Genomic DNA, 12,284 nt, shown 5'->3' on the forward strand with positions numbered 1-12,284 from the left:
ACCCTGAATCATTATTTTTATTTATTTATCTATGCCAAACATTTATTAGTGAAATAGTCCTGAAGATATAATTCTACATATGGCGCTTTGATTTCACATAATATTTAAGAAAAAAAGACAAAACACATAGAATTAGACATATAATTCAAAGACCACGGTACAACCTTTATCTTTTTTTTTTTACTTCAGCAAACAAAAAATAATGTCAAATGACATGAAAAGTGGCAAGTCTTCTGACAATAAATAATAAATTACTTTATAATTTTTGCAATGCAAGAGCAAACAAAAAAAAGTTTCCTTTTTTCCTCTTTATTTCCAGAAAGAGAAACAGTCATTTTAACCAATAACTATACACATCTTTGGGGGAAAAGTTCTTGGACAGACACAAGTCAAACACAATCCCGAGACGCTTGTGGCAAAATAGAGGTAACCTTGTTGCAATGCTTTATAAGTTGGTTTTTAAATCTGAATTCAAAAACCTTTAAAGTCGCTTCAGACTTCTTGATAGAGGATGGATCTCAAAAAAAAAAAAATGGGGAGAAGGGGCAAAAGTAAAAAAAGAAACCAGCTACAGGACATGCTAAGAGACTCAGGATGTCAATTAACCCCTTGTTAAAGTCACCTAAAAACATCACAAACCAATGCAGCTCCACCTTCCTGAAAGAACTCTTTCAGCCACGGGGCCAGTCTCTTTTCCTGCTCTTTGCTGGAGCTCCTGTTTGGCAAGGCAATGACCAATATAGAAACAGCACCATTCAGATTAGGATGGACTAGAAAATTTTCTATTTCTGCTTTTCTCTAGATGTGCAGTGAAATGAAAATGCTTTTTTTTTTGAGATCCTTGAATATAAATCCTCTACGTTTTAAAAACGTCCTTTTTTTTTTTCAGTACTCCTAAGGTCATTGAATAGCATATGTTGGGTTTTATGTTTTGTTTTAATTCTAGTAAAATCCCATGATTGTCTTCACAGTGTTGCTACCATATCACCTTGTCATTAAAACAGACTTCGTGCATTTCATGGAGCATTCATTTCTTGATTCAGTTTTCATTCATTGACTGGGTCGTTAAATACTTTTGTTTCGGAGTTCAACATTATAATTTCCCACTTTCTCCAACAGGGAAAAAAATACATCTGAATGAATGAATGTTCCTCATGCCTCAATAGGACTGGCTACCATGCTGTTAGGTGTGTCTGGGAGTTGAGAGGACATCGATGCTACTTCGCTGCCAGTGGAATTAGAGCCTGGTCCTCCTTCTGAAAAATTGACCTGCATGGAAGGTTAAGAAATAAATAAAGGAGGCTGTCATAGGAGTCACAAAAATATAAACTTGTTATATTGTGTATGTCTGTACAAATGTTGTTGTAAATAGATATTAGGTAAAGATATCAGCAATATAATAGAGTTTTCACAGGCTTATTGGAAAGCCTGTGGAGAAATTGAGAAGAAATCCTCTCACTTTCCCATCTTTCTAAACATCGCTGTTTTAACTCAAACTGAATTCCCAACATTATGTTGCATTAAATTATTTAAGAACAAATGTGTTTCCCACCGTAAAATGGCATCACAACTCTACCATGCATGCTCAAAATAAAATTATCCTGCTGGCTACATGTTGCCCTGGGAGCAAGCGAGTTTTCTGTCTCTAGGTATCAAAGCCTCTCTTTTTGACTTGGAAAATCCATACTACATGCTCAGATCCTATGATAGGAGATTCAGAGGGTCCATGGAGCAATGATTAACTCCTGAGGAGGCTCACAGTGTTGGCCTTCTTCCTTATTGTTGGTCCTGCTGCCTCTTGGTCTCAATCTCCCTTTTCCTTTCTTTCTCTTTCTCCCCTTCTCCCTCTCTCAATAAATCAGGCTCTTCTTTCCCAGAGGAGAGCAGTATATTATAACATCACCATATTATAATATATGACTCCTTGTTTTAACTGAAAAAGCACTGCATCAGTGTTGCAAACTTCCTTCAGCAATCGTGCTCTCCACTGCCTCAGACTCCCCTCCATGTCTCTCATCTGACACTAAAGGTGCAGAACAGGCAAAGACACTTGGCTGCACATAAACCCTCCCCTTACCTTCTTTCTATTGTCCAAGTTTTGCTCAAATAACTCATCAGATTAATGACTTTAAAATAAGATTCCTCCCCCATTCCAGAATCTATCTCCCATTTACTCTATTAAAATTTCCTGTGGTGAAGTCCAGGGACTTCTTAAATTTGCCTACCATCTAGACTTGCCCTTTTACAGACACAAGCCTGGGGCTAAGCCCTTTCAACCACTACCCTCTGGCCAATTACCTAACTGTTGACACTGACAAAGCAAAAGGCCTTAGGACAACATGAGGGTAAAAGATGTCCTCAACTAATGCATTAGCTTTATTTCCAAAAGGAAGAAAAAGTTTTTAAGACAAGTTTTAGCTTAATATTTTATAAAACAGGGACTGACAGGGCTAGTTACACTTTAAAAAACCACATAAGTACATATGACATATTAAAAAGAATGTATGATTTAATATGTTTGTCTATTTTGACCTTTTAAGCCCTTTGTAGGCAAAAGGTGAATTAACTCTCTTCTCTGGATGTATAGAACATGTTAATTCTAAAACAGGCTTTCACAGATTAAATAAGTACTATCTGATTGATAGAGCTCATGTTCCTTTTGCTGCACATACCACATAGTATGTTTCTGAATCATATTTGAACTCAGAAATATTTAAGCAGTCCTACATTTTAGATTAACACATTTCCAGAAAGGGATATAGTATCAAAGGTATTAATCAACTATTTGAATAATTAATCTCTTTATTGATATCAGTGTGACAGCCCAGACAGGTGTCTGCTGCTTATTGATAACATTATGTAGTGGATATGTTGTATAATCACTTTGATTTCGGGCCTGAAATATCCCATTCTCTAGATGCTGATAAGGTAGTAAACTTACTGATTGCTGATCCCAATGCCAAGGTGATCTCTAAAGTTCGTAAAGCAGAAGCCTAAGGGGCATAATTTTTGAAGCCCTGTGCACCTTTGCACACATATCATCTAGTTAGGCACCTTGAAGTTATTAACCCCAGCAAGCATGCCTTATTGATACAAAATCATCCTGCATAAGTCAAATTATGCAGTCTCATTAAAAACAACAAAAAACTCACAAGAAGATTTGTTTTTTTTGTGATTGTCTCCCTTCTCCTCACCATACCACCATACTTCCTTGGTCTCTCCCCCAGTCTGGGGTCAGGGGGTACCCTCCCCCCTTAATCTTTCAGTGTGTGAAAGTTAAACCAGAATCCAATTTCTGTTGGGAATTCAGCCCTTCTCAGTCTGGGAGTTGACACTTACCAGTTGCTGAAAAGCAGGCTGATCTATGTCACTCTGCAAGGCGAAGTCACTCAGTACTTTCCAAGGTGGTTGGTAACTTTGTACCTCAACTGGGTTCGCCTGTAAGCCACCGTCATGTCTCTCTGGACTGGCAGCCACCATGGGAGTTCCTGTCATCCCCTGGATATTCTGTGAATACCCCCCCACAACATGTTAATGAGCAAACTCCCTCCCTCCATTGTCAGCACAGGCTAAGCAAATATACCTAAGTATTATCTTATCTATATAGTGGCCCCTTATTGACTCAAGTTAATCTGCTGTACCTATGGATATTAGCTAGAGTTCAGTTTTGTTTTTCTACTTCTGTGAGCTGGAGTATTAGGTCTCCTTAGACTTTATTAAAACAAATTCTTCTATGACTACCCTCTTCCTCCTGACCTTTGCAGTTCATTCCCAACTCCTTCCCTGTACCTTCACGGCCAAGGCCAAGGCCTCCCATAAACAGAAAACTGAGGCAGACTGGGGCTCCCTTCTGCCTCCTCCCATGGTGATTTTCAGGGCATTAGCTGCAGATTTTTTCCAAGCAGTTTTCCTTGCAGAGCCAGCCCCTACTCCCAAGCTTTTGAGTGTGGCTGCTATTATATTATCATGCTATAACCAACCTAGAAAGTACCCTGTCCCAGTCTTGGCTGGCATACCAAGTTTAATGACAGTGAGTTTTATGGCATTTAAAAATAGGGTTAAAGCAGTAAAATAAATAAATAAATAAAAGGGTGGGAAAAAAGGGGTCTGATGCCTCTGTGGAGGCCTGGGCTGGGACTGGAGCAGAAGGTTTGTGTGCGGGTCCTTGGAGGACTTCCCCAAATGAATGCCCAGAGGTTGGCCTTACATGAGGTGCATAAGACCTAAGAGACTGGCTGGATGACTTATCCACTAAACTCCAACTCTGGATCTAGACAGGCCCCCAATGTGTTGTCACTCCTTTCTCTTCAGCATGTGAGGAACTGATTGTCCCAATGTTAGCAAAATCTGGCTAGCCTCATTATCCTCTGCCCTGGGAGGAGGTGACTGCTTCCTTCTGTTCCAGGATATGGTGAAGTTGAAGAGTCTGAGCCCACCCATGCTGCACAACTATGCGGGCAGCTGCTCTCACACCTTGCTAGGGTCCCCTTTAAACTGCCTACCCCTCAGTCTTCCTGGCATGGTGCCTCTCCCCAAACCCTGGGTTTGGGTGGAGGAGGCAGGGTCTTCCTGTCAGGGTTCCTGATGTCTCAGGGCCAGGCTGGGTACCAGAACACACCTTACATACTACCTCCTTCCCCCTTCCCTTTGCATCCTAGCTGGATTCCAGGGCCACTCACAGTTTTGTCATTGGGCTGCTGCTGCTGGAGCTGCTTCATCATGATGCTCCGCTTCTTGTCTTTGCATCGCTTGTTTTGAAACCACACTCGAATCACACGGGGGCTGAGGCCTGTCATCTCCACCAGTTGCTCCTTCATGAGTGCGTCCGGCCGAGGATTGGCGGCGTAGCAGGTCCGCAAGGTGTGCAGCTGCTTCTCGTTCAGCACAGTCCTCACACGGGTGGTCTTCTCCGGCTGTTTGTGGACGTGAGGCCTCAGGGCCGGCTGCCTGGCGGAGATGGGCTCGGCTGCACGGCAAGGGGTGCCTGTGAGCTTGGGGCCATGCGGTAAGCTTGCTCACCCACCCGCTGGCGCCTCTCCACTCCTGACAATGGTTACTACTTTACAGCCTCAACACACAAAGCAGAGGTGGCAGAGGTGAGGGTGAGGAGGGTATAAGCGAAAATAAAATCTCACTCCTAATCTACAGAGGTCAATGTTGGGTAATCTGGGCGGGAAATGCAGTCCCACCACTGCTCCTGTCAACAGAGCCTTAGCCAAGAGAAGCACTCTCAGGGTCTCAGGGTTGTTGTCCCAGAAGGCACCAGGGTGGCATTTTTCACCACTGCTTTTCCTCCTTCCTAGATTTTCCTCACAACCAGACTCAGCCCACATTATTCCAAGTAACCCCCACCTCCAGGCTCAGTGTTTCCTCTAGGGTTAAAGCCTCAGAGGGTACCAAGGAAGGAAATGCAGATCACCCAGTGACAGCCAGAGACAGTACACCAGCCAGGGTGTCTGAAAGGGAAGGCAGAGAATTCTGCCAGAAATCCTTAAACTTCAGTCCCAGAAGACAGTCATATTAAGGGTCTAAGGAAAGTCTGTATTTCTGTATTTCGGCCATCTCTCCAGTCCCTGGTCTTTCTTAGTACTAAATCATCCTGGGACGTTCCTGAGACGGGTTGACCTCAAGCAAAGGAAAACTGAAACTTTGTTAAACTGTCTAGGCTCCAGATAAACGACTGCTGGGAAATATCCCTCTTCTCCTTCCCAATATTTTGTACTCCTCTGTGTTTCCCACCCTTTGCTTTGCCCCCATGCAAGCTAGTCACAAATCCCCCAGGACAGAATTCTTAGAGTGGCCAGAAAAGAGTGGGGGGTGGGGAGGGGAGCGGCAGGGGCGGGGAAAGAGCTGCCCTTTCCTCACCTCCAATATTTAATAGGAACTTATATTTTCAAACTACACAGGAGGGAGTGTTGTTGCTCTATTCATGACCAGAAGGCAGGTAGGAAACACTGTGCAGCCTTGATCCTGACCAGCCTTGCTCTGTTTCCACTTTCCTTTATGAGGAGCCGCTCTGTGATCTATATGGTACAAATCCTACACCTTCCAGGAATCCCTGGGGTCAGGCCAACACCTATGGGGTCAATTTAGAGCTACAGGGATGGACTTGAAGATGAAATTCTCACCAAATCACATTGAATGAATGGTTTAAAGAGGCAGGCTCCTTTTAAAAGGCAATTACTGCAGATTAGGTTGCTGACAGTTTTAAATTACAGCTCTGTGCAGTGGCCTGCAGTTATTAAGCCTGTATCTTTTCAGGGGCCATTATCATACAAAAGGATAGAAACTAAAATTTAAAAATGTTTTGGATTGGGGAATGAGTCTCAAGGAAAAATTATTTGGGAGGTTAAATGATTTAAGGCCACCTATGCTTCCTTTATTGGGTTAAGGAGGAAACACCAAGGACCTAGGACTCCACCCCTTTAATTAGGCAGTAGCTAGAATACCTGGCAGGGAGCTGAAGCCCGTTTTCGGTAAACCACGGTTTGGAGGCCAAGGTAAAACTGACAGTACTGTTTGGGCTTGTGCATACATGTGTGCACAAGTGGTGCATGTTCATATGTACCCATATAAAGACACAGGTGTGTATGAGTGCTTCAGGAGTCAAGGCAGACAGTGAGTGTGAGCCTTGCTGCAAAAGAGCAGAGCAAACTGCCTATGTGACACCTCATTTAGCTGCAGGCCACCTTCACAACCAGCCTGTGACTACCAGGGTTGCTGTGGCAGTAGAAAGTAGGCAGGGAAGGGGCTGACTTAGCTTGGCGCCTGCCTCCTGGTAAGGCCTCCCTCTAGGCGGCAAGAGTACCTGCCATTTGCAGCGGCCGTGCCGGATGCAGGGGACTGAGCGGGTCGCCGGCGCCCAGGCTGGCCCTCTCCACCACATCGTGGTCGGCACGGCAGAAGAGTCCGTCCTCCCTTAGCGCGAACTCATCCCCGGGGATGAGCTGGCGGCTGCAGGCCACGCAGCGGAAACACTCGATGTGATACACCTTGGACCGGGCACGCATCACGAAGTCGTTCTTGCTGAAGCCGATGCTGCACTTTGCACATTTGATCCCATATAACCTGCACGGGGTCGGCCAGGACAGGAAGAGAAGAACAGGGAAAATGGGTCACTTCAGGCAGGCATTGCCTGGGCCCAATATCACCAGCGACCCCAGCAAGCGCTGAGACGCCCTGAAAAAATCAGTATTATTAAGCAGAAGCTTGGAATGGGAGGATAGAAAGGACTCTTCTCCTTTTCTTTCTCCCAGGCTTCCTCTACCTTTCTCCTCCTTCCACCTTTCCTTTCTTTTACTTCCTTTTTGATGAACCTTTCTGTCTCATTAGTTCAGACACCCTGCCCAAACCAAAGAAAATTTATTAGTGGGACTGATGTTCTAGTGACCAGTCCCAGGGTTGTCTTCACAGATATTAACAGGAGGGGAATCAAGAAGACTCCCGGTGGCCAGTGGCCCCACACTTTCGATTTCTTATCCCTTAGTTTCTGCTGCCAGAAATATCTCGGAAACTACAGCAAATTAAAGCTTGAGAATAGTATTGTCATCCCACTTCATTTGTGAACACATGCAAAAGCACAAGCAGAACATCAAAATAAAACCTCTGAAGGTTTCCCAATCCTCTGCTTCATAGCAAAAATTTCTGCAGGCTACAATGTTAATGGAAAGATTCCATTCTTCCTTTTATTATTTGAATGTTGCAGAACATTCTGCCTCTATTTCAGTTTGCTTGAGTCATGACCAGCCTGAAAACTGAAAAGACTCACTTCTAAAGTCTTCTTCCTTGCTGGCCTTTCCTTACCAGGCCACAGTTCTTATAGGTTCCTTCTAGGCTGCACTGCCTAGTCCCCCTCTCCCTCTATCAGCAATAACAAAGCTGGACCATTCCTACAGAGAAAATGGAAGAGAAAGGAAAAGGCCCACACAAAGGGGGCCAGACTTTTCCTCCATTCCTCCAAAGGAGATTTGGAAATCCTAATGGTCACTCTGTTCTGCTTTTACAACTACAGGATTTCCAAGGGCTCTTGCGGGAGTTACTCATGTGCAAACACACACAGTTGAGAGAGTGGAGAAAAGGAGAAAAAATGGGTTCTTTTACAAATGTGTGTATCCAGAATTAAGCACATGGATGTTTGTGTAGAATCAAGGAAAACAGTATCTCCATAGGAGTAAAGATGCTCCTGGAGGTGCCAATTGGGTTCTCCCTCTCCAGAATCCTGGGTTCACATACCAATCAAGTAAACAATGAAAATGACTTGTCAAGGTTAGAAGGCAGATTCAAAAGTGTTCCCCCCCTTGCCTATCCAGTGTGAGATCTTCCATTTTATAGGATGAAAACTTTACTTTGCCTCTGACCAAACAATTTAGAAAATCCCTCCCCCTTCCAATACCCTCTTCCTGTACTGCCTTTACTTCTTTCCTCTCTCCTCTACAGTATTAAAAAAATTCCCCTGCATTGCTCAGTTTTATCAATCAAGATTATGCTCTCTACTTCATGATTTAAAAATAGGGAGAAAAAATAGGGAGCAAGTGAAAACAGTGAATGAGTATTAAATCTTAACTAAATTATAATAAAAGTTCTCAAGCTCAATAACTTTATGTCTTACAAAAGCTAATTACTTGTTAATAACTAGTGGAGAAGTTTTCTAAAAAAATAATTTTTGTTATCACTGGCATCATAGTGAAGGTGATATTTCTTTTTATTATTAAAACTAATAAAATTTTAGCTTCCTAAAGCAGAAAACAAAGTTTCTGACATATATATGCACAAGTCAGAGAACATTTGAGATTAGCAAAATCTCAAAGTAAATTGAAACAACAACAGCAACAAAACAAAACTCAGAAATTTCTTATGTGGTTTTAGTCTTGTCAATATGGGCAATTCACTCATTTTATCAGTTACTAGATTTTAATGTGAGAAAGGAAGCTGTTCAATTATCTAAATATACCAATTGTTCCTAGACAGATGATGGGCAATTTGATCTGCTCTGTCTAATTCATCAGCTCAGATAAGATAAGAAAGAAAAGACAGTCAGATGTCACCAAAGGGTTAATATTTAAAAAGATTAAATTTCCGGTCTTTTTGCAGGGAATATTTCAGTTAATTTTAAATTTTTCCAGAAAGAAGCTCTTATCCTAAAAGTAAAAGGGAATAATACTTCTACTCGCCTTTTCAAAATGCATCTCTAAACCTGCTTCAGTCAAACTTTTATTTTTGTCTTATTTAACTGATATCTTCAAAGAATTTTTAAGTTACTAAAAAAAGAGGACTAAAATGAACAAAAGATTGCACTATTCTATGAAAAAAATACATCTTCTTTTAAAGTTTAGAAAGGCAAACTTATCCATCTTCGAGTTTTTTGTTTGTTTTGGAAGGAGGAGGATGAAAGAAGAAAATAATTTGGGCATCATAAATTCCAAGGGTAATCAACAAGCCTTACTACAACACAATTCACGGAACCCCCATCCCTCGCCCCGGAGTAAAATGAACAGTATTTTTAATTTAAACACACACACACACACACACACACACACACACACACACACACACACTTACAAGGGTGACTTTTGCATGGTGGACCCCACGAAGGCAAACTTCCCTCCCCAAAAAAAAAACAAAACCACACCAAATAATAAATAAGGAGTAGGGAAACCTCACAAAACCAAGGAAGAAATATAAATGGCATACCTGATATAATCTCTTTTACAGTAGGTTTTCCCATCCCTAACAAAGCACGTACAGCTCTCGTCCAAATACTGATTACACTCCGCACATTTCAAACATGCCGCATGCCATTCCAAATCCGGAGAAACCCTCAGAATATACTGATCATGAATTTGATTGCCGCAACCAACACATAGGGAAATCAGTCGTTTTTCTGAAATGAAAATAAATACATGATTGACTAACCGTTTACTTCCTACAGAGATAAACACACTTTTAGTGTCGTTCTCTTATAGGGTGTACTCTGGGAGAATTTTTTCTTTTCCTTTTTTTTTTTAAGAGTATTGCACTTTGGGATGGTAATTGAAGTGTGCCATCAAAACCTTGACTCAATTTTAAAAGGAGGTGGAATATATGTAAAATGCAGATTTGAATAGTCTACATTTGTAAGCCTAGCACGCAACCTAACCCGCTCATTTTGTATTTTCTCCCCTCCTCCCATTTTGCTGTAATCATTAGGAAAGATTATGGATAAGTCAAGCCAAAGAAAAGGTTTTGACTAGAACGTTAAGTGAACGCAGGGATGTCTATATTTTCCATGAAGCACTTTCTTAAATAGCACACAGGACTGAATATTGTTAGCTAGAGCAGACATCAATACAGTTGTCACTCGTTCTCTTTTGCAAGTCTAATGCTAATTCATATCTTCGGGTATTGTATGTGCAGGCAGACCTTTGCAACATAATAACCTTCTCCGAGAGCTCTGGATTCCCGAGGAGGAAATCACCGCGCAGCACCACAAGGCTAGGATTTGGGAGACTACACAGGCGAATTCAAACACAAGGTACGATCAGTTTCCCGAAGATCAGAACCAACAGCAAGCATGCAGGCGTGGCGGCAACAAGGAGAAAAACAACAACAACAACAACAACAAAAAAAAAAAACCAAAAATCCACCTCTTCTTCCTTTCTCTCTCCAGGCAATGACTCCAACTCCGAAGAGCCTTTGGCACCCGTGCCTGAGAGAGACCCCCGTGCCTGAGAGAGACCCCCGCACAAGAACACCACATCGAGCCCCACAAGGTAAAATAGCCTCTTACTTTTTGGTGGATCTCCCATGTCTCCCATATCTGTAAGAGGGAGTACTGTCCACAGTAAAATGGTGGTTGTACAGTTGGTGAACAACCCACAGAGAGGATGCTGGAGCTGTGGCTAAGTGGGAAATAGTGGCCCCTGGGGTTGCCAAAGCTGAGAGAGCCGCTGCCCGGCGGCGCCGCGCCCTCGCCGATCAGGGAGTCCAATTTAAACCGACGGAGTTGGCGGAGCGGAGGCGCTGCGGCTGCGGCGGACTCGGCGCGGCTCGGGCACCTCTCTTCCTTATCTCTTACTCAAACTTCTCTGCTCCAACTCAGCTCCATCGCCATTGGTCTGACGCAGCGCGCGGGGACGTCAGGCGAGCGCCGCGCCCATTGGCTGCGGGACGCGCGGCGCAGCTGTTCTGATTATCATATTTCAGCCTCGCTGCAGCCGTGCGCCACTGATCGCTTGGCGAGCTCGCGGGAGAGGATTAGGGCTCCCGAGGCAACTTGCTCCCGGCCCAGGCTGTGCTACCCCGAAGCTGGGGCTGCCCGGCTGCTCTGGCTTTTGGCCTTCCTCTCTCTTCCTTGCCCTGTGTCCCCTCCCAGCTCCTTCTCGGCAGCCTGAGCGCTCGCCTCCTGTCGCGCTGCTCCTCCGCCCTGCGCTCCTGGGGTCCCTGCAGTCCGCTGGCTGCATGGAGCGCGGGCTCACTTTTCTGCCGCCGGTGGCGAGTGGCTGGTGGGTAGGTCTTCCTGTTGACGAAGTCCCTCCGTTGCTGTAGGAAAAGAGGGAAACTTTGGAACCGACCGCTTTTTTGGGTTTGACCCCACGCTGTAGCGCACAACCCCGGACCTGGCCGGGCTTGGCTGCCTTGGAAGGGTGTGTTCCCTCCGGAACTGGCTAGCCACTGCGCGCTAGGGGAAGAACACCGAATGGGATGGTTAGATTTAGAGAACTGGTCGCTGATTGCTACCCAATTACCCCGTCATTCTCGACCTTAGAGCTCCAAAAAACGTGGGATGGGAGGAAAGGGGTGCTTCTGCGGTAGCGGACAAAATCAGGTTGGAAACGCGCAGGTAAAACGAAGTTGACTCCGCGGACTGCCTCTCTCCTTCCGATCAGAAAGGTCTGCTTTTCAGTTTAACTCTGGAATTAAAGCGTGTACTAACCCGAAATCAAAGAGTGAAATAATCTTCCAATAGTCGAAAGTTGGTAAAGCGATTATGTACCGTCTAATTCCTCTCTCTGCTGGTATTTTGCCCTTTGTTTTTAAGCAAACTTGTGCAGTTGCCTGGTGGTGTTTTGATAATTGTAAGGGCAAGTCTCCTTGCCTCTCTAGAGTTTTTTTAAAACGGTGTGAGTATAAAGGCACGAGTAGAGAGGAGTCTGTTACAGAAGAACAGTGAAATACCCATTTCCCTTCACCTAGTGTGGAAATCTAATAATTTTCTCTGGGGAAACTACCTGGAGAGAGAAGATTGTTGGCTGCATCTTGCCGGTAACTTTTTTCAATAATTTTCTTACGTATTCCCGTCATCTCTT

At 43.9% G+C, this 12,284-nt stretch overlaps 1 protein-coding gene across 1 annotated transcript; it reads right to left on the reverse strand.

Annotated features, from left to right (window-relative positions):
• Positions 1-191: 191 nt before the first annotated feature.
• Isl1 (ISL LIM homeobox 1) lies at positions 192-11,035 on the reverse strand. Its single transcript, XM_020153509.2, has 6 exons — positions 10,766-11,035; positions 9,691-9,880; positions 6,809-7,068; positions 4,680-4,966; positions 3,340-3,507; positions 192-1,269 (listed from the first exon to the last, which is right to left on the reverse strand). Exons 1-6 carry the CDS (start codon positions 10,791-10,793, stop codon positions 1,153-1,155), a joined length of 1,050 nt encoding a protein of 349 aa, XP_020009098.1. The 5' UTR covers positions 10,794-11,035; the 3' UTR covers positions 192-1,152.
• Between the last annotated feature and the right edge of the window lie 1,249 nt (positions 11,036-12,284).

The sequence above is a fragment of the Castor canadensis genome, chromosome 6 (genome assembly GCF_047511655.1).
Source record: "Castor canadensis chromosome 6, mCasCan1.hap1v2, whole genome shotgun sequence".
Lineage (NCBI taxonomy): Eukaryota > Metazoa > Chordata > Mammalia > Rodentia > Castoridae > Castor > Castor canadensis.

Excerpts from the sequence above, each read along its gene's own strand:
- Isl1 (XM_020153509.2), bottom strand. The coding sequence starts at position 10,793 with ATGGGAGACATGGGAGATCCACCAAAAA. Across the intron at positions 9,881-10,765 it reads CATGGGAGATCCACCAAAAA|AAAAACGACTGATTTCCCTA; the intron begins GTAAGAGGCTAT and ends TTTTCATTTCAG. Across the intron at positions 7,069-9,690 it reads TGTAAAAGAGATTATATCAG|GTTATATGGGATCAAATGTG; the intron begins GTATGCCATTTA and ends GACCCCGTGCAG.